This window comes from Temnothorax americanus, unplaced genomic scaffold, assembly GCF_048541705.1.
Source record: "Temnothorax americanus isolate GAGA-0224 unplaced genomic scaffold, ASM4854170v1 Scaffold18, whole genome shotgun sequence".
NCBI lineage: Eukaryota > Metazoa > Arthropoda > Insecta > Hymenoptera > Formicidae > Temnothorax > Temnothorax americanus.
In genome coordinates, this window is record NW_027509318.1 from 3,814,555 (window position 1) to 3,838,646 (window position 24,092).

Sequence of the window (24,092 nt, forward strand, 5' to 3'; positions counted from 1 at the left end):
CATGAATATATAATTTTAAATTTGTAAAACTGGAAAGAGACGTTTATTAAGAATTCTATAAAACGGAACCAAGTTTAAATGAATTCGGCAAGGCAATCTCCGGGATAAAAACTTTGTTCGGACCTGTATCTTTATTTATATATATAAAATATTAAAAATCTTTAATAGATAAATATTTATAAAAGCTTACATGTATACATCTAATCTTTCTTTTTCACTTTTCATAGGAAACTGCCCAGTAAGCAAGAAACACCAAGAAACATTTTAACCACATTACAGCAACGTTTTAACATTAATGCAATGTAGTTGAAATGTTTCTTGACGTTTCTTGCTTACTGGGTGAGCAGTTTCTTATACGTTCAATGTAGACTTAAGGCGTACGAATTAAAATTTTTTCCAGAACATTATCACAATAAAATCATAAACATCCAATTTGCGTTGCAATTTACCTCACAATTGTATTCATCTCTTAATCAAGAAACGTGAACATAGTTATTAACATAACAATAGTCGTTCTGTACACACTCGCACCCGCATATTTTTCGTCTTGAGGAACAGCGACAATGAAAGGCCTTTAGTAATCATTGTGTTTATTCGCGTATTCGTTAGGGGAGAACGAGCTGTCTCTAATTCAAGACTCAAGAGCGAAGGATTAATTGAAGGCAACAATTAATTTACGATGTTGAATTAACTTGCGACAATTTTGACAAACTGCCAAGAATGAAAGATGAAGCGAACAGAAGCACTATAAATAAAGACGTGATGGAGTGAAAGAACGAACTCGCGAATGACGCGAAAGTCGAGCGAAAATGGCTGGGGCTGCACCGAAAGCAAGAGAAGTGAGAAAGGGGTCTTTAAGCTCCGGGACAAGCTAGAACCAACCATATCGTCTCGAATTAGTCGCGTCGGATTTACTCTCTGATGGATCAGGGTTTTTTAATCTGCACCGGAAGCCACGAATTATTCTGCAAATTATTTTTAGGATAAAGTCTGACATACAGGAAAGCCGTATGTGAATTATATATCGCACGATTATCCTTCGTTTTTACAATCGTTAGTGGTATATGTACGCGTATGTCACACGTATGCAATGATAATAATAATAATTATTATGAGTCAATAAATGAAATATTCTTGTAGATATTGCTTTATTGGAATTTTTTGGCATATTTTATATAAATTTAAATTCTTTTAGTTACACGTTACACAATATTTTATATATATATATAAACTCTCCAAAATATATAAAGCTTCAATAATCCACTTTTTTATTTTTGTGTGTGGATAAATATAAATTATTTTACTTTAGTATTCACGCTAGGTATATTGTATCCAAAATTTTTCAATGCACGTGCTTAATGTAGAAAATATGGTAGTGCGATACTCTACGATATTACATTACATGATGGTAATAAATCTGTTTAGGGAGGGTTAAGGAACATGTGTCATTGTTATCAGCCTGTCGATGATATGCCTCGTCGCGTCGCATATTTTCGCAACCACGTCTGCTTAATGATCTATTCTAATCCTTAATATTCGGCCGCAATCGGCACCGAGCCATTTACTCTGCTTATAGGACGAGATATATCATCCACTAACGGCCTGCCAGTGTCCACAGTTACTCTCCGTTTGAGTGCTATATCGGTTCCGATCTATTAACGACCGACCGTTAATACCGTCACGTGACTTTTAACGTACAGAAGCGTATAATAACAATTTTTTTAATAATTATTATTATATCTGCAATTTGGCTACTTGTTATACGTTTTAAATATCATCGATTTTATTACAGTGCAATTCGCATAGTTATTTTTACGACTATAATGTTCACATATAATATACGGAATGTAATACTAAGGAACAAGCAAAAAATAATGTAACAATTCTAATTTTATTACATTCATACATTTAATATTAGTTATATTTTTATCTTTTAATATTTGCATAACAATGACTTTACGGTTGAGTTGAAGAATAAGGCCGATGTGTCTCCGATCTTTCATTCGATGCATAGGTGAACTGCTCGATCAGTGTCGAACGATTTCGAACAGACTTCTCTGCCCTGCCTTTTCTACTTTGTCTCCGTCCTACCGCTTTCCACCTCGTTCCTCTGTTATAAAGTGGCGTACACCCGCCGACTCTTATCGGCACTTCGCAAGAAATCGATATGAACGCTGCACCGCCCGCGACGTGGGTCGGGCCTGTATCCAAGTCCATTTTGGTCAATGTACTTTCGTTGTGCGTGATCCACATTCGCGATACTGTAGAATATCCTGTTGCGTATATATGTTAAACATATATATACGAAATACCGGGCGAAATATCTCTAAATACACTCTATTTGAATTCTCGATACTGCATGCTATTTGCTACAGTACGGAAATGGTATTGGGTCAGCAGTCCAGTCCCATCACGCTAACCGCAATGGCATAGTCCGTCGAAAATTCAGCTAATGTATTATAAGGTAATAACGTGGATGAAACGGTGTATTCTGGATAAGACATATATGCGAATGATTGGAACAACTAACGTACTCGCGATTTATATTAGCACAAATTTTAGAGATTTTCTTAGGTATAATATATAATATTTTGCAGGATAATATATACTAATACTCTTATGTAAATCTCTAGTGGTAACAAGACCATGCAAAGTAATTGAGCAATAATAGCACACATTTGAGGAACACGTAATAATTAAATAGTAATCAAAGTCAATATAACTAAAAGGTAGAATAAATATATAGTGTATTCATATATATGCGTATATGAAAAATAAATATGAATGGGATATAACTTAAAAAAGCACTATAATTTTTATTTAAAGCTTTAGCTTTTTGCTTATTTGTTATCTTTTATTACCGCTTATATTTTATTACATAAAAAGAATATTAATACGAAATTAGAATGAAATAATTCTTATATAATGATGACTTTAATCGCTCTTTAAAATTATATCTTGTTTAATATAATTTAATTTTTTTATTTATAATTTCACACAATTTTTATTTTAAAGACATTAACAAAGATATGAGAGTAATTATTATCATCATCAAAGTGCGAAACAATCACGCAAAGCCAATTTGATTAAATGGAACACAATTAAGTTACACTTATATGTAAACGCAGTTTGATGTTGTTGGTTAGTTCAGCCAATGCGTATCATCGAGCTTCCGTGTGTATGTCTGGCTATCACTTTAGCAGTCCGGTTTCATCGTACCGGAGATATGGGCAACGTATTAAGGTAATCACGTGGAGGAAATTGGGACATTCAGATTGAACCGCTTGCGAATGATTGAGTCACGCAATATTCATGTCTCAACCGCGCGTATAGAGCTCGATGATTGAACGTTGCGTCGATGGATTAACAATCTTTCAAATTGGCGCATAAAATATTTGCACGTTTGACTTTTCGATCTTGTTAATCCACATACATAACAAAAAGCATTAATATATGTAATTACAGAGAAAAATATTGATGGAACAAATATTGATGACTTTTACTTTGAGAAGTGCTTATATAATAAAATATACAACGATTATTCTGTGTCAAGTAATCTGATATAATTCGAAAGTTATCGATGATTTTTATCTAAAAATCGACTACTTTGAAATATGACTTAAAATATGCTGTTCAAATTAAAATTGAAATCTTTGGAATAGTTATCTGTATTGCTTATGTATAATAATAATTATTATTATCTATTTCCGTAAAACGTATATATTCTAATGCGATCAACATTTTCGGATAATCGCAGAATCCTATTATCCGTTTACATGAGGAGTAACGTTTTCATATTTTCCAGCTTTACGGAATGATACGAGCAAAATGCTTTTGTTGCTGCGAAGTAGGAGCGCTTCCTTGAGTCGGATAAGAGTGACGTAGATAGACGTCAATAAGAAAAGAAGTCTTTTGCTTGCGCCCATCTTTGACGGGTTGCGTATTACTTATTTATATTCATTCCGTATTATACGCGCAGTCCTAGGACGTGATACATGAAAGAATTTTAAATTTTGAAAAACAAATTTTTGGAGAATATGTTTCCTCGCGGGTGTCGTAGAAAATAGCTATCGTATAGGAAATATTTTGCGTCGTTAACGGACTAGGAACGTGCCGGATTATTCTTTGATGCCGTTGTGAGCTTACACCACCTCGCGATAGATTGACGTACATGATGTCAATATTGTCACCCTTTGATGCGGGGAGTTTGGTATAGAGCTGCATCCGCGTTGGAACAAACAACAAACTTGACGTAATAAAGCGTTTTGTATTTTTTGAAATTTTGCCAACGTGGAAAACACAACAATTTCTTGATCTTTTCTCTAAATATAAGATAGGGCGAATAGTATCATAAGAATAAAAAATTGCCTTGTGTGTGTGTGTGTCGTTTCAAAGGACAATTCTGTAACAAAAGACGTGCATGTTCGACGTCAATAAAAAGAAAAACATCCGTCTCGTCTAGAAATTTGTCAGCATCCGGTATACATAAATCCGACGATCGCAAATGTAAGTTTGCGCGATTCGGCAAAAATATTGAAAAATGTGTGACATCAAATTTGTTACCTTTATCGGTTGATCGAAACACAGTTAACTTTCTAATTAATTAGTCCATATAATTCTATAGACTAAAGAGACTTGTAAAGGCGGAATCATTATTTTCCGAGACAATAAAACATCTCTATAAAATTTTTCCAATAAATTGAGATTGCATCAAGCCGCTTGGTCAGTCCTGCAGTTTGCACAGTCGAATGTTTATAATACCTAGCTATAGAATAGATATCAGACTGTTTTTACAAAAAAGAAAGATTTCTTTCTGTAAATTTAAGATTTTTATAGAGAAGCAAAATTATTAATTATACTTGAATTATTCATAAATATTTTCTTTTTTTACGCAAATTTTGAACAGATTTTCAAATTGTTCTTAAAAAGTTAATATATTACTTCAAGAATATATTTACATATTGTATTACTTGAGATATTGAATTTTTTGTAGAATTACATCTTGAAAATCATATAGTTCTTCATAATCTCCCGTTATATATCCCCTATTATATATCACTGTTCATCTCTCAAATAACTGTTAGTTTTATTTTATAACGTCATTCTTTGGGGTATAGGTTTTACTTTTCCAATAACATATAAAAATCTAGAAGATGAATTGGATATCTTGGACAGATATAAAAGAAACTGAATGCCTTCATGTCAAAACTGAGAAATAGGCTTCTAAAGATTTCTCTACAGAAAAGAACATCGTAGAGCAAGAAAAACTTACAAATAGATATTAATATACTTAGCAGAGAAACCAACCATTAAACCTAAAAATCTGTTAATACATTGCCGAATATTGATACTTATATAACTTACGTATGTACAAATAGTAATTTCTATTTTTATGTAATTATCTCATGCTACGAGAGTTGCTAATTTAAATTTTTTAACTAAAAAATAATTAAAAAAGACAGGCGTTTGATTTCTTTTCTATAAAAGTTCTTCAGTTCAATGTAGTTCTCTCTTTAACTAATATTACATACATATATTGACATTATATGTGTGCAAATATTATATATTAAATATTTATATATTGATTTTTTCTCGATAACTTTTGTGTGGTTGGATTGACGCACCTCTTGTATTTCATTCAGGATCGGCTCTATACATTCAGCTATTTGCACGCAAATGCACATTTAACATATACACAGAACTTACGTATATACACACGGGCGTTTAAAACATACCCGCACATTTAAAGCACATGGATCCGTGCACGTAACTTTTCTATTATTCTCCGCAGACGATTTTCCCGGCTGTCTCGGTTACATCTCTTCTGCGATGCTTTGCGAGTTTTTAAACGAACCGTCCGCAATAAACCGACAATAATATCACCGCTTTTCCACCGATTCCCCCCGTTTTTCCGACATCGATAACGTCCGCGTGCGGCGCGGCGGTTTCCCCAACGCGAAGCAGACGCAAACGGAAAATTCTCTCGACGATTTGCTCTCGTGGAATTTCGAGCTTATAATTTATGACCGTTATATGAGAACTCCGCGCCGACTGCGTTACGTCACGGCGTGCATAATGCACGCGTAATGAAGTCTGTATAATATTCGTATACAGATACATTCAATGAATACATTAGGCACATGACGCAATATATACATACCTGCATATGTTACTCCAAAATCTGAACGTTTCAGAATTAGAGAGTCACTTGTTACGCGCGCGCGCGGAAGTGTGTGCACTAAAATGTTAACAGAAAGGATACATTATTATCCCGCGGAATTATATATAATGAACGCGTTTACAAAATCTGCAAAAGCAAAAATTACATTTTCCACGAAAGAAAATATACGGTGAACAGGATAAAAACTAACTATAGCAGTAATGAGAATTAAACAAATAAGCTTAGTTGCAAAATGAAATGATTAAGATTATAAAATGATCCTTGTGTATTACACTTGAAATGTTATATTTCTATAATATTTCCTTGATTGGCAGCACTATTGAAAATTCAATTTATTTATCGAACAATTAGCGAACTACGGCAATCTATGGTGCAGAACTTATAGTAGGCCCGACGTGTTGACGGAGAACGTATAACTTCGTTACTCATTCTCGCAAGTTGCCGAATGTTGTGTATAGACCGCGTTCAACCAATACCTGAATTAATGCGAGAATTTATACGCCGCATCGGTGCGTAGATATTCTTCCGGAAATAACGTGGCGATGCTTCGTTCCCGTAGCCCAGCATCGGCAGCGAACCTCTTCTCGAACCAAACCAAGCGCGCACCGAGTCCGTTCTGCATATAAAATGCATTCGTAAAGCATCTCACGTCCCGGCAGAGGCAGACACTTTGCACGTAGGTACGCAATACTTTTCGAGGCGCATCTCGCGGTATACTTTATGGCGGTCGACTGTGCAAGGGGCCGGGTATCAATTCGCGAGAAAAATTAATGTCCCCCCATCGGCGAGGCTGGATAGCTACACCTCTCGCGCGAGATATTGGCAGGCATATGCTCGGCGGTAGAAATACTTTTCTAATAAGAAATATCACCAACCGTGCACGTTTCATACATATCAACGATATTTGTTAAGATATGATCTAACATATCTCACAACATAAGAAAATAATGTTCTATTTATTCTTTATTGTCTTTTGAACTTACAATATCCATGTAACTTTAAAGCTTCAACTTTAGAAAGCACTTTTGAAACCGTTTTAAAGAAAATCCCTATTTCTATGATTATTATTATTGACAATATTATAGAATTAAAATTTAATTGCTGTCCGGTTTCCATAAAAAAAAATAGACTGAAAAAAAGTAGAAAACTTGATTGAAAAAAAGAGAGATCTGGATTAAATCCGCTGGTTTTTCTAGAAATTCTATCCAAATAAATAATTCCTATATCGGCGTACAATTCCTATATCGCAATTAGAATTAAGTTTCAAACCAACAACGATATAGAAGCAAGTATCACTGCACTATTTAATAATGTATTGTAGAATTATGATTATGCAAAGTAGAAATATTTAGATCATATTCATGATTATCTTAGCACGTAATGGCTACGAAAGTATCATCTTCTAGCGTATGATGTAAAAACTGGAGAGCGAATGCTTGCATGATGCATTAAGTGCCGCCGCACGATGTGACGCGCGCGGACACACGTTTTTTATCCGTACTTTTTTATTATACCACCGTGTGCTTGTAAGAGGCATGCTTGTGGCGCAAGATGCGGACAGTTTGTTACGTGGAGTTTCTTTCGAATGCCGAGAGGTGTACATGAATTCTACATGAAGAGGTACCGTGGCGCCGTGTGTGTGTGGTTTGCGAGAGAACGACATGCCTCTGCTTCACCAAGTTGCAATGGTAAATTTGCATCGGCTATCTCTCGCAATGTCTCTTTCGATGTTCCTTGAGATACTCAAGTTAGAGTGATCAACGCGATGTGTTTACACACGCACTTAATTAAACTGTACTCAATAAATTAATGATAAAAATTGTAATATTTATAAAAAAATATATGCGTTTTTTAATATGATTTAATTATTTATAGTTATTTGATAACACGTAATTTTATGTTAATGATATAATGTAGTTTTTCTTATAAAGGAAATAATATACTCTTAATATTGAAAATAATGTAAAAGTTTACTAAAAATTTTGATTTAATTAGATTCTGACTTGCGTCTCTAAGTTTCGATTTTTTTTAAATAAGTTTGAGCTTTTTTAATTTTAATTATTTTATTATTATAAGGGTTTTTGAAATCATCGGTGATGACATTATTGTTATTGGTATTATAAATTTGACGTTCATTCAGGCTGATCAAAATAGATGTCTTTCAATATTTTCAATACTTTCAATACTGCGACGCAAAGTCGATATTACCGGGCTTTCTTCACGATTATCATGCATGTCGCGTTGTGGCGCATTACATTTTCATATTTTATGACAACTAGAATATTCTTATAGAATATATTTATTTTGACTTTTATTTTGACACAGTTCTTGTTTCTATTCCATTTATATCTATATATGTATTATAAGGTATAAGTACGATATAGACATATCAGACAAACATGACCTAAAAATTATATCAAATAAATTTATATCATTATAGCTGTAATAGTTACGAATTAATAAGTAATACAGTATCTATTAAATCAATTTAATTAAATCCTTTTTACAAATAGTAGAAATGCGCCTTTAACAGTCAGGCTGGATTTTTGTGTCCAATAAGATTGTTACGTATACATAAAAGATCGTTAAAGGCGCATTTTTACTTATTTGTGTTATTTTCATAAACGATCAAGTTCACTTATTATTAAATCCTTTTTGTTATAAATGTTTGCTATACATACGTTTGTACTTAATATAAACATTTAACATCTAATATTAAAACGACAATGGTTATATGTATTAAAGATAGAAAGTATATATAGATATATATATATATATACAGGGTGCCCCACAATTGTTGGTACTTTTTTCATATTTAGATAGAGCGAGCCAAACTGAGTCGAAAAGTCATGTACCATTTTGCAATTTTCGCAATAGTTGACGAGTTATTAATGATTAAAAATCGACGTATTAGCCCGCCCTCCGCCAAATCCAAGCGCGCGGCGAGATGCGGCCGCCCCGCGGTCGGCGCGCGGGCAGTTGTTTACTACAAGCGGCGCGTAACGCCGGGCCCCTGTCCTATAAGCGATGATAGTTTCTCGCCTTTTTTAAATAGAAATAAAATTTTCTAACAACATAGAAAATTTTTTTGTGCGTACGTATGTACATATGTGTGCACATGCATACACCAGGAAAATATCAATTCTACTGCTTAAAAAAGCGATTACTCAATTTACCTTTTTTTTTTAGTAAGTAACGGTTGTCTTTAAGCAAGAATATTTTCTTGATAATAGTCTTAAAATGTACAAATTTTAGAAAGAGTCTTTATTATGTACTCGAAAGAAGAATTTATACTCCTTCAAAAAACATAATAAAATTTTATCAAAGAAAAGTCAAAATAATAAATAAAATAATATGAGGACCCTCGAGATTAAAATAGGAGAAGACTATGAGGGTCAGACGCAGATCACAATGCGTAATATCAGAAATAAGTGATTTATTCGTCGTTTTGATACATTACATCGATCCGTACGTTTCGGCTCAGTTTTGAGCCATCTAGGCTTCAGCGGTATAATAGTTACAGAAATTAAGTTACACGTTCTCCGTACCGTATGGTGAGTTTACTGATTCAAAGTATTAGAAACATAGACCAATTGACCCATATCTGTAAATTTGTTCAATTAATGTTGAGATATTAAAAAGATCCCTTAGGAAACTCACCATTTGGTCTAAAAAACGTGGAATACAGAGCCATGTATACATAATGAATACTCTCTGGCTGAGAAGACTTGACGATCTTTATCGACACGACACATGCACAGCAATGATATGAAAGGTCTTGCAAGAAGAGGCATGTCGTAGGTCAACACACCGGCGAGGATTATAACAAAGCACGATTTGACACCGTCTCAAAATGACACGGTTTTCTTGCATCATGCATATGTCACGGTTTTGAGCAAATTGTAATCCATGCTCATGAACTTTGGTCGTTGGCAAATCGGCGTTTTACTATTGGTACATGCAATATTGTGACAGTGTCAAATCGTGCTTTGTTATAATCCTCGCCGGTGTGTTGACCTACGACATGCCTCTTCTTGCAAGACCTTCCATATTATTGTGTGTCGTGTCGACAAGATCGTCAAGTCTTCTCGCAGAGAGTAGATATTCATTATGTACGCATGGCTCTGTATTCCATGTTTTTCAGACCGAATGGTGAGTTTCCTAAAAGATCTTTTTAATATCTCAACATTAATTAAACAAATTTACAGATATGGATCAATTGGTCTATGTTTCTGATACTTTGAATCAGTAAACTCACCATACGGTACGGAGAACGTGTAACTTAACTTCTGTAACTACTGCTGAAGATGGCTCAAAGCTGAGCCGAAACGTACGGATCGATGTAATGTATCAAAACGACGAATAAATCAGTTATTTCTGATATTACGCACTGTGATCTGCGTCTGATCCTCATAGCCTTGACTTCTCCTATCAAAATAATTAGCAAATTGAATTTTTGTTTTAATTTTGTATTCTTAACTGAAGAACTGAATAATTAGAATGTAGAATATTATTTATTTTAAGTAATATTATCAAGAAAACATTTTTTGTAAAGATCATCGTTACTTAAAAGAAGAGAAAACTGAGTAATTGGTTTTCTTAGCACTAAAATGATATTTTTTTACGTGTGCGTATACGGCACGCCATTTTACTATTTAATATCATTATAAAAATTCTATCAAATTAAATCGATACTTAAAGAAAAGAAATTATTATTATGTCTAGACATACTTATAATTTATCGAATTATTATTAAGCTATAATTGAAAATGCAGAATTACAATTATGTCTAGACAAAATATTAATTCTGAATTTATTTTACGTTATGACATAAAAAATTTTTGGGAATTAAAATTATGTACATAATTGTAATTCCCGAATTTTACTTATGTACGCAATTTTAATACTTGAATTTCTATTATGTACAACACAATCGTAATTCTGGAATTACTTTTTTTCTTTTGGTAAGTAACGGGGTTCTTTAAGAAAGAATATTTTCTTGATAATAATCTTAAAATGTATTCATTACAAATTTTAGAAAAAGTCTTTATTATGTACTGGAAAAAAGAATTTATACTCCTTCAAAAAACATTATACTATTTTATCAAAGAAAAGTCAAAATAATAAGCAAATCAAATTTTTGTTTTAATTTTATATTTTTAATTGAATAGTTAAACAATTAGAATTTAGAATATTATTTGTTTTAAGTAAAGAGAGTGATGAGTGTATTTTAAGATTATTATAAAAATGAAATATTCTTTGCGAAGATGCGACCGTTAAAAGAAGGGAAATGGAGTAATTGGTTTTCTTAGCACTGGGATGATATTTTTTGAGCACTTCGAACAGTTCTTGCATTAAAATATTTTTATAAAGTGGATTAAACCTACTGGGGACACTACTTAAAAAAAAATGCGCCATGCTATCTACCGCAAGGTGGTGTGGAAATGATAGCGCTCTATCATTTTCTTGCCACAGAAAAAAAAATTATTTTTTGGCTCGCGATCTTATATCGCGATTGCTATTCATGCACAATTCACGCGCAAAAAATATCATTCCAGTACTAAGAAAACCAATTACTCCATTTCCCTTCTTTTAACGGTCATCTTCGCAAAGAATATTTTATTTTTATAATAATCTTAAAATACACTCATCACTCTCTTTACTTAAAACAAATAATATTCTAAATTCTAATTGTTTAACTATTCAATTAAAAATATAAAATTAAAACAAAAATTTGATTTGCTTATTATTTTGACTTTTCTTTGATAAAATGGTATAATGTTTTTTGAAGGAGTATAAATTCTTTTTTCCAGTACATGATAAAGACTTTCTCTAAAATTTGTGATGAATACATTTTAAGATTATTATCAAGAAAATATTCTTTCTTAAAGAACCCCGTTACTTACCAAAAGAAAAAAAGTAATTCCAGAATTACGATTGTGTGTACATAATAGAAATTCAAGTATTAAAATTGCGTACATAAGTAAAATTCGGGAATTACAATTATGTACATACTTTTAATTCCCGAAAATTGTTTATGTCATAACGTAAAATAAATTCAGAATTAATATTTTTTCTAGACATAATTGTAATTCTGCATTTTCAATTATAGCTTAATAATAATTCGATAAATTATAAGTATGTCTAGACATAATAATAATTTCTTTTCTTTAAGTATCGATTTAATTTGATAGAATTTTTATGATGATATTAAATAGTAAAATGGCGTGCCGTATACGCACACGTAAAAAAATATCATTCTAGTGCTAAGAAAACCAATTACTCAGTTTTCTCTTCTTTTAAGTAACGATGATCTTTACAAAAAATGTTTTCTTGATAATATTACTTAAAATAAATAATATTCTACATTATAATTATTTAATTCTTCAGTTAAGAATACAAAATTAAAACAAAAATTCAATTTGCTAATTATTTTGATAGGAGAAGTCAAGGCTATGAGGGTCAGACGCAGATCACAGTGCGTAATATCAGAAATAACTGATTTATTCGTCGTTTTGATACATTACATCGATCCGTACGTTTCGGCTCAGCTTTGAGCCATCTTCAGCAGTAGTTACAGAAGTTTAATTACACGTTCTCCGTACCGTATGGTGAGTTTACTTCAAAGTATCAGAAACATAGACCAATTGATCCATATCTGTAAATTTGTTTAAAATTAATGTTGAGATATTAAAAAAAGATCCCTTAGGAAACTCACCATTCGGTCTGAAAAACGTGGAATACAGAGCCATGCGTACATAATGAATATCTACTCTCTGCGAGAAGACTTGACGATCTTGTCGACGACACACAATAATATGAAAGGTCTTGCAAGAAGAGGCATGTCGTAGGTCAACACACCGGCGAGGATTATAACAAAGCACGATTTGACACCGTCACAATATTGCATGTACCAATAGTAAAACCCCGATTTGCCAACGACCAAAGTTCATGAGCATGGATTACAATTTGCTCAAAACCGTGACATATGCATGATGCAAAAGATCCGTGTCATTTTGAGACGGTGTCAAATCGTGTTTTGTTATAATCCTCGCCGGTGTGTTGACCTACGACATGCCTCTTCTTGCAAGACCTTTCATATCATTGCTGTGCATGTGTCGTGTCGATAAAGATCGTCAAATTTTCTCGCAGAGAGTATTCATTATGTATACATGGCTCTGTATTCCACGTTTTTCAGACCGAATGGTGAGTTTCCTAAGGGATCTTTTTAATATCTCAACATTAATTGAACAAATTTACAGATATGGATCAATTGGTCTATGTTTCTGATACTTTGAATCAGTAAACTCACCATACGGTACGGAGAACGTGTAACTTAATTTTTGTAACTACCGTTGAAGATGGCTCAAAACTGAGCCGAAACGTACGGATCGATGTAATGTATCAAAACGACGAATAAATCACTTATTTCTGATATTACGCACTGTGATCTGCGTCTGACCCTCATAGCCTTCTCCTATTTTAATCTCGAGGGTCCTCATATTATTTTATTTATTATTTTGACTTTTCTTTGATAAAATTTTATTATGTTCTTTGAAGAAGTATAAATTCTTCTTTCGAGTACATAATAAAGACTCTTTCTAAAATTTGTACATTTTAAGACTAATATCAAAAAAATATTCTTGCTTAAAGACAACCGTTACTTACTAAAAAAAAAAAAGGTAAATTGAGTAATCGCTTTTTTAAGCAGTAGAATTGATATTTTCCTGGTGTATGCATGTGCACACATATGTACATACGTACGCACAAAAAAATTTTCTATGTTGTTAGAAAATTTTATTTCTATTTAAAAAAGGTGAGAAACTATATCATCGCTTAGGACAGGGGCCCGGCGTTACGCGCCGTTCGTGCGTAATCATCGCCGCTTGTAGTAAACAACTGCCGCATCTCGCCGCGCGCTTGGATTTGGCGGTGGGCGGGCTAATACGTCGATTTTTAATCATTAATAACTCGTCAACTATTGCGAAAATTGTAAAATGGTACATGACTTTTCGACTCAGTTTGGCTCGCTCTATCTAAATATGAAAAAAGTACCAACAATTGTGGGGCACCCTGTATATATACATATATATATATATAGATATATATAAATCAAAAGCCTAAGAGAAATCGCAAAATAAACTTTGTTCGTAGTACGATTCGAGGTTTTTACAACAGCTCAGCAAATTTCGCGACTTAAGCTGTTCGGCAATATCCCTGCTTAGAAACTTAAGCCGTTCTCGGGAGCTTAGCTCGGCACTTTTCTATAGCGGTACAACTAGCGAAGGGTCAACATGGGCGAGAGGTTGACGACCGGAAGGAGAAGAATAGTAAGAGGTACGAGCAAGCTCGTATAACGGAAATTGCTATTAAGGTCACGGTTCCACTGGTGCTAGTCGCGGTTAATCAATTCCGCAGCCGTTCGCCAATAGTTTCGGGGTAGTAGAATGTACAAGTGACATTTACAACTGAAGCGACTTCCGGCACAGTTGCATTCGTGTCATGGTTATTACGAGAAATGCCGCGGTTTGAGGCCAACAGCAATTCCCAATATATCCGCGCTCATGCGTTTACTATTTCAGGTGATGTCTCGTATTCAAGTTCGCTCAGAATAATGCATATTAATTTATTTAACCGGATCATACATACACAATACGTATGAAATTTTACTTACATTAGGAAGAACATTATTTTCAGGATTATATCTCACGAATATAAAGTGAGCTTTGAATTATCGATCTTCTTATCAATAATAGAGCATATCAAGGCAAGATATATGAAAAATAATAACTTGTTTTAAAGCTTCTTACTTTGCACCGTACGTAGTTAAACCGAACTATAGAGAGAAATCTTTAAGTCACTTACTTCTAAGGTGGAATAAATGATTCAGTCCTGAACGCTTGTCAAAATTTGTACATCAATCATGTTCAGAATATTTTAACAATCTACGTTTTATTTATTTATTTATTTATTTTTTTATTTTTTTTTTTTAAGTAAATGACGCTTATTCATCAATGCATCTTTTTGCACATTTGCGAAATCAGTGCTCAAACGGCTCATTGGCTTATTTATACATATGTACATGCAAAATACCATTCAACGCATATTTCGCTTTCGTCAAACTACATAAAATGCAATTGACCGAAACTATTGCGCAAATAAAGGTCAAATCAATAGTATCTGTGGGACACGCGCGTATTATACACTCTTCGGCAATCATCGGGTCAACCATCGCTTACTCTCTTCGCATTACTACGTGAAACCAATGTGGCATAACAGCCAGATAGTTTGCAACATGCTATACTTGGGAATAAGCGAATTAAGTGATTGAAGTTTACTGCAGTTCAATCTACATCTTATATCATATTCCAACATACTTTGCGCGACTTTATAATCCTTCAGTTTGAAGAATTGGCCAATAAATTTCACTCAGAATAATATGGCAACTAAATAACAATAAAATTGACAAGTAAATTAGCAAGATATTATTTATCGTGAATCTTAATCTGTGTGCCAAGTGCATTTCTCAATTATTTAACTTGAATATTATTCGTTTTGACAAAGCATGATGCCATTCTTTTAATTTTGAAACATTTTGAGTGTATTGCTGCAACTTCACGTAATGAAATTTTATTAACCAGAGCGCATGGTAATATACCCGTATGAATTACTAGAGCCGCGTTCGCTTCGAAACTCGCCGAGTAAAAAGCGAGCCACGGAGACGGCTTCCGACAATTCAACGAACAGTAATATGGCTTTCTTGAAAAAGGCATTTTTACAGGAATGAGCTTTTTCACTGGCCACGGCAAAATGCGTATTCCCGACACATCGTCATATACTCGCCGTCCGTAACGTTAATCCGCATTGCGATCGCATAAAAGCGCGCCACGAAAATGACGTCGTTTCTCATCTCCTCGCGTAACCGGCCGTCCGGCCGTCTGCGGCGTTAGAGAGTCATCCGACGCATCCTACCAATCGGGAAATATCGCGGCGTCGATGCGTCATACATCATGCATAACCTTGCACCTTGAATTTACAGTAACCACGCGCGGCGGTAGGCTCGCCTAAGCGTGCATTAAACTTGTATTACGAGCCCGCAGATACACTTTGACATGTCTCGCGATGTGTGTGAGCGATGGGCCGTGTATATACTCACTTGAGCCGCGCATACGCGCACGTACGACGCCTGCGAAAATTCCTGGTAGTGTGTTGTGTGTTCCCGGCAAGAGAGAGAGATATGCGCTTAGAGGAAATTTATATATTCGAAACTTAATTACATAACCGCGTTCATTGGCGATTGTGAAGACGGACACATTTTATTTTAAATTAACATTCCTGAAAACTAGAAATTTTATTTGATTTAATAATGAAATTATTAGTATTTCATCTTCATTTAACGAAAAGCTGTTTGCTGGATATTGCAAAAGTAATGACTATATATTTTATTTTTTTAAACGTTAACTTTGTTAACTTATAAATCATCGAAAATTCAAAAGTTTTGGTAAATTTGAGTTTCTAGAGTGTATATACAGATTTATTAATAAAACAAATATAAATTTGTACGTATAAATAAACGTGTATACGTGTTTTTTCTTCACGTACAGACTCGCAATGTGGGTAGATGGACGGCTATTAGTAAGGATTTAACCGCATTGCTATCTTTACATGTGTGTTGCGTGTCGGTGCGCTCTGCCGACGGCGCAGTCAACGAACGCATTTATGCACACTACGCATTAATCAGAGATACATGCGAAGGTACCAATTGTCGATGTTCTGACCGAAACCCGTTCTGTTTGTAAGTTGCGCAGAATTGTACGGTCTAATACCTCAAAGGTGTTATTTGATTCATTTTTAAATTTTTATTTTTGTCGAACAAACTGCTTGAAATGGATTATACGAAATGAATAACTTGAATCCGTAGTCTGCTTATATGAACTGGCACACAGAGTATATAAAAGCTTTTTGCGATCGTTATGTTTTAAAACTATAAAAAGCATATCTCTTCTGAACGATCGATTTTAATCATAAATGATAGCTAGATGATAATAGGAGACACGACGTTTTGCATTTTCCAATTTTTGAGAAATTACTGAAGAATATAGCTATATCGTACGCGCATAACATTTCTGAATAAGCACAAAACAGGAACAGGCTATCGTACACGTGTAAAAGCTGAAAAAAAAAAAAAACGAAAATGCCAATTTGCAAAGAATTTTAGTGCAGAAGTAAATTTGCGTGTTTGTACAATTCGGTGAAGCGATTATTTCCGTTTATATGCGGTCGGTCGGTCCGCATATGCCGGCCTTTTTTCACTGCTGCATGCGACCGCGGGCGAAACCCGTTTTTGTCGCGACTTCTCTGCCATTATGCGCGAGTGCGGATACAATGACGGACGAACCGAGTCGTTCGGATAATTGTTGGTTGAACCTCGGGTTGAATGACTTCTCCCACAAAAGAGAACGCCGCTGCCAATGCACGTTCGGCGCATTCGAAAGACTAAGCGGGCAAAGATTGTGCACGTGACTTCAGTACAGTACAGGAAGAGTTATGAGAGATCTTTTTAACCTACGTCATAATTTACATAGTAAATAAAAGTTGTGAGACAAATATCACAAGTACATTGAAATAATATATCTATATATATATATATATATATATATATATATATATAATAAAGAAAAACTGTTTATTATATTATTATATGGATTATCTAGAAATATGTGGCAATATCAATATACGTTTTTGAATCTTCAAGCTAATTGGTGCGATTTAAGACGAGAAAAGAAAAAAGAAAGATTTAGTTAACAAATGAAAGAATTGCTGTGTCAGATTTGTTAAATCTGTGCAAGTTTCATTAGCTTCAATTTAGATATTCAAGAAACTATTGCTAATTAATATATTAGGTCGGTGTTTTGCCAGTCGAATTTACTGTAAATAAAAAATGAAATAAAAAATTATATTAGTGTGTAAAAGTGAATTCTTGTTATGCATTTGATATTAATTATTGCAAAGATATAGAGAAATGACTAATTTAAGAAGTTTCGTCGAATTTGATATGCGTATATAATTTTAAATTCTCTGATTAGACGTATAAGAAATATTTAAATATTGAATCTCAAGTTTCACTGTGTCATTGTTGCAACAAGAGTAAAATATCTAATATATGCTTCATGAACGTTTGGTTTGAGATTTAATTACCGTGATAACTGATGTGAAAAGTTAAAAGTTTCCGATATCGTTTTTTATTTCACCGTCTCGCTGTAGAAGAGTCGATATCGTATTTTTAGAAATCCATAACTGAAAGGAAAGCTGCGATAGCTCTGGTATACGTTCTGTACAAGCCATAGGAGCAAATTGCCATATTGAGCAATTGAAAAGCTCGGCAAGTCGCGGAGGTTCATTTCCGTCGAAGTTCCCATCGGCGATTATGAGCTGCGAATTCTCGAATCGTCCGACACGAACGTTTGCGACCGAGGCGTTGACCTCGGACCATAATTGCATCGCGAATTTCATGTGCAGGTGCAGGTCCGTGCTCTGCCTGCGCATCCGACACCGAGGACGCTTAATGCCCTCAGCGGATAATTTCGCGATGAAGAAAAAACCGCGATGCGATGCGGGAAAACGCGCGCGCAAATTCTTTTGCAGAAATGCGGTAAGAAAAATAAAGCTCAACTATCCTGGATGCACCGAACCATCGGCACGCGATATATAAATGTAAATGAGTGGTGCTTTCGTGGTATGTGCAATTAAGAGATTATGAAATTCTTCCCTGTCGGAACATCCTTCTCGTTCGCCGTATTCTCCCCCCTCCCTCTCATCGTTTCCCTCCTCTGTTCCGAGTTTTCCAGTTTATGATTTATGGTTCGCAAGCGTGTGATGGAATTATATAATTATTTCAACGCTCGTTGAATTTTGATGCGCATTTGCACGAGGTGAAAACTGTTCAATTATCAAGTGACTAACACATCGAAACAAAAAACTTATAAATTGATTAAGAAGTATATTATAAGCTCGCAATTTGTGTTTTCTTCTGCGTATTATTTTCTAGGTTTGTTTTCTGTTAAGGGAAATCTTTTAAATAATAGGTAATTATTTAGATTAACGATTAACGAACCCCTCTCCAATGACATTATATAATTATGACATATATTATATATGTCACTCTCCTGAGTAATCTCCACAAGGTTTTAGCCGTCGCTCGTTATCCTCTTCTAAATTTATTAAAAAGTTTGAGAAATATCACTGACACAAACTGTTATATTTCTCAAACATTTTTGTTAATAACTTTTGAATAAACAACAGCTGAAACCTTTTGTTACTCAGGGTGATACAACATATTTCAAGATTAAAATCATTGGAAGGGGGGGTTTGTTAATCTGAATAATTACTTTTTTCGATAGCATTATTTTATTTTTTTACGTCGTTATTTTATGAGAAAAAATACCAAACTGGTGAATATGTTTGGAACGGCGTACTCGTTTCATTGTAACATCTACATATTTCTATCGATTATATGTTTCGGCCCGTCTTCCCCCTCTCTCTCTCTCCTAGAAGATAAAAATATAAACAGCGGCAGATGTACCTAGTGGATCGGAAAAATCTGATGGCAAGAGAGCGTGAAAAATGAAAAATAAATAACATCTTTTCACAAGGGTATTGTTACAGAGGTTGAGGCGCCGCTTCAAAAGAGTTTGGTATATAGATACCATTCAATATCCACCGTGAAATATTTGATTCGTGTAGTGCCTCGCACAATTAACATTCATTCATATATAGCCTAGGAACAGTTATATCGATGCAGGTCGACTCAACAGCGCAGCCTGCTTTTCTATATACAATATATTAAAAAATATATTGTATATATATGCAATATAATATTGAAAATTTTTTTACAATATTAGATTAGTGGAGGAACATAAAGTTCAATCAGTATCTTGGAAATGTACACGGTTTTATGTAAGTGCTTCTGAAACGCATTCCACAGGAAATTAAATGACAACGGTCCGACCGTGTCGCGCATTTTTACAAAATCCACCTTCGTTCTTTCTCGTAGCGAAATATCCCTACCCCTTCCGTCTCCTCCCTTTCCTGAAATACAATAGCAAGTTCGAGCGCGAGGAGAAAGAAAGAGGAGTGAAGGAGACAGGGGTGACGTCAAAAATACGTAGAAAATGGAACACTGCAAGCCATTCTTTTTATAAAGTCATACGCGCGCGGGCGTGGTGTGCCTCGAGACAATGCTCGGAATAAATCCGATCGGGATCGATTTGGTGATATGAGGTCTGCCATTATACGCGTGCAGCCCGGAGCTATCTCCGGCACACGGATGCGCTACTGCAGCTACAAGGCTATCGATTACCGATCACGAGCGCGAACGGCGCGTACGGCCGCCGATCTTATTTGACCCGCGTTGCATTTCGAATCGGCCAAAAAGGCCAATGTGGAAATCGCGTATTCAACAGTATCGGCAGTGTCGCTTTAAGCTATCCGCTGTCATCGGATCACTCGCCGATAGTTAACGTGTTGATATTCAGTTGCGCCCGAGAGTATGGCTATCATATTAGATTTACGGGAATTTCAGAGATCTGCAATGCTGAAACGCGATATTCGGCGCGTTTCACGAACTTTGATTAGAAGATTATTTTGCTACATTTTTTTTTATTTCGTGCGCTAATACTGGTATAGTACGCTAATAGGAAGATAAACACAGGTGTGTGTATCTAATATACATGTATAGAAATCATTTAAATAATCCAATTTTTATTAATATTATTTTTTCGTAAAATTGTATTTTATTTAAAGTATTTGTATATTAATCAAAATATCTAAATTTTCAATTTTTTAACATAATATAGAAAATGTTTGGCGCATAAATCTCTATGTATGTAATCTTTTTAGAATATTTGCTAAATATCTTCTACATTAGATTAAAAAACTGAAATCTATTCGAAAGATTGAAATCTCTTATTTTTCACGATACAACTATGTTTATGATAATAGAGAATTTCGAGTTATATATATAACGTATTTTGTACGTGGTAAAGTTAATATCGCATCAATTTGCATATACGCGAGAAGTAATAACTAATACATGATAATCTCTTGATGAAAATGACGCATCACATTGCGATTATCTTATTGAATTTTAATGTGTTTATCGTATTTAAAATATTGTGAAATTTATATAAAAAAATTCAATAAATTCCAAACGTATTGTTTTTGTAGGCATCCTTCACTTTTAAAACCACCTGCGTTTTTTTTGTTTCAGAGTTGCCGCAGAGGGACATTAAAAAATTGCCGTAGCCGATATTTCACATCAGCACGGATTGGTATGTATTTACGACATCTCACGTTACTCTAATATAAACTTTAATATAACATAAATAACGCGGCCGAACTCGCTCTTATTCCGAGAATCCCTTTTCATCGTTCTCTTATACCAAAACAATATTTCGCTTACAATCAGTATCACGTCGCAAAGTTGAAATTAGTCGAAATTTCTCATTGGCTACACGAACGCGTTAATCGCGCAAACAAATATCAGGATCAACGGATGAATTATCTGGCGAATACTGCAACGCGCCTATTAATAATTTAGTAATATCCGTCATCTATATTAATAACCGGTGATAACGATGATTGCGTGATACTCGCGTTATAATATTCGATGTATGCGTGAACGTTGCGTTAACAGAACGTTCAATTGACGCACCGGTGTGCGTGTGATAGTCGTACTTGACTTGCCGAATGTACGAATTCAAAACCGCGGATTATGTGACGCAATAGAATCATCAGTTAAGATACTTTGTGCGTTTCGTGTTTGTTTACGGTAAATAATTTACGGTATCATCAGAACGCGGATTTAATCATCGAACATCGTGAATGTCACTGGAAGGAAATCAGCCAATCACCGTGATAGAATGCTGTGAGTATACATATAATATAATGTGTAATATAAAATATAATATGATGTGCACTACACTCATAATTACATTATGGTACGGAAGTTATGGTCATATGATTTACTTATTTCGTCATATAAATTAAGATTTTAAATTATCGAGCATAAATATCGCGCAGAAATAAGCGTGTAGTATCGGGAATGTCGAGAAAAGACACATTATGCGTAGATACAGTTTCGCTTAGTACGATAATTCCGTTGAGTGAACTCCATGCGATCGTAGTATTACTTGTATAACGGAATAAAAATGCGTCGAGAGTCGAGAGTGCCAAATAAAATTCCAAGCATTAATCGTTAATGTATGAATTAATAATTATGATGGAAGTTTTAAAAGTTTAATATGCGAGTGTATATGAAATTCATCGTCAACAAGAGAGTTTGCGGAGCGGCATCTCAAATGAGTTAAACATGCATTTATTATACATGCATGATTATTTATTTATTTATTTGCATTGATTCATTTATTTGCATGAGGATATTCTTATTCGATACACTTTCGCGATTTACCATATACAAGTAAAATTGCAGTTATATTATGATATAATCCTATAACATAACATGTTAGCAAGATGTGTGATTTAATATTTTTACATCAAAGAAACTGTTTTAATTTTGTTTTGCTGAGATACATTGTTTAGAAGACAAAAACTAATTATGATTATAAATTATAAGATTATGATATGAGATAATTTTTCGGTAAATTTTTCTTTGACAAATTCGAGAGCAGGATTACACTTTTATCTTTTCCTAAGCTTTTCACCCAGTAACCCTTATACAGCGAGTTGTGTACACGCCGCCTGTCATTACAAATTACAGAGCAGCTGCGAGAAAGAGTCGCGCGTGGACACACGGGTGGCAATTAAAGGCGTAAAAGCATTCTACCGGATACGTAGGCACGCATGCTAATTACGCTAATGAATATTTATTCAATCGTTGCGTGTAACCTCAGCCAGGCCGCGTCACAAAGAGCCGCGGTCGCATAACGTCCGACACGGATATAACATATGCCGTGTATGCCCGCACACGTCCCAGGCATACACCGTGTTGTGTGGCTCAATCCTCGCGTAGCATTTGTGGTATAATACCGCGTCGGGACCTTCCTCGATGCCGTTCGCCAAGTTCGTCGTCACGCGTGTCTAATTGCGACATTCAGCATCAAAAACCGTATTACCGCGGCTATTTCCTTTGGAGAATTACACGTAAATATCCCTGATTACAATTGGCGGAGTCCTACGAGTGACAAGTGAACAGTTTACGCCGGCATATCCGGCGCGTTGTAGGTAGCGAAATTTCGTAAAATATATCATGTCTGCTTTTGCTGCAACGCGAGCGTTTTCAAACGTATATTTACGTAAAAATAACTTTTTTCGAATAAAATAACTGTTTTCATTTGCATTCCCTTTTTTGTACGCTAAAGTATGATGTGTGTACAATAATTAAATACACAAAAATCTAGTAGTCGTAAACTATTTTTATATGCAAGCGTATATATGTTTGCATTAATATTTTGAAGACATAGCAAATTTCTAAAAGAGATATATATTATAGGAAAAAACGCAGTTTTCAACTAAAACCATGTCCCCCGTGTAGCATGCATGGTAGAAAAAAAGATTTATAATTTTATACCGAGTAAATATGATCTCGCGAAACATATGCGTTAGTGGGAATGGATAGAAAAAAACTTTGTGCAAGCACGAGAGCGCGAGAAATATGGTTTAGGATGTTTGCTACGCAGAATTTTTATCTTGATGTAATATAAATATAGCGACTGGTTGACGCAGAAATCTGAACGTAGTCAAACGTTAAGACATTATGAAGGTCCTGACATCATAAAATGCCCGTAGCACCAACTGCCGCTTGATAAAACAAAGTATAACTCATGGAAAGTTTACTGGATGGATGAGCATGCTCGCAGGAGAGCCACCAAAGTTTACGAGAACAGCAATGTTC

General features: G+C 34.6%; 2 protein-coding genes and 1 pseudogene across 4 annotated transcripts in view; 1 reads left to right on the forward strand and 2 right to left on the reverse strand.

Annotated features, from left to right (window-relative positions):
• Positions 1 to 6,763, reverse strand: part of Timp (Tissue inhibitor of metalloproteases) — a 130,741-nt gene extending 123,978 nt beyond the window's left edge. The window contains exon 1 of the mRNA XM_077404062.1: positions 6,658 to 6,763. Coding sequence (XP_077260188.1) covers positions 6,658 to 6,748 — 91 coding nt within the window. The 5' untranslated portion in view covers positions 6,749 to 6,763. The remainder of the gene's footprint in view (positions 1 to 6,657) is intronic.
• Positions 1 to 24,092, forward strand: part of LOC143896303 (uncharacterized) — a 317,491-nt gene that overhangs the window by 13,408 nt on the left and 279,991 nt on the right. For all 3 annotated transcript variants that reach the window (XR_013256607.1, XM_077404066.1, XM_077404068.1), the window contains exon 2: positions 21,450 to 21,510. Coding sequence is in view for 2 of the 3 variants with exons in the window: in XM_077404066.1 (XP_077260192.1) it covers positions 21,450 to 21,510 (61 nt within the window). In the remaining variant the exon portion in view is untranslated. The remainder of the gene's footprint in view (positions 1 to 21,449; positions 21,511 to 24,092) is intronic.
• Positions 1,320 to 4,934, reverse strand: LOC143896278 (uncharacterized; annotated as a pseudogene).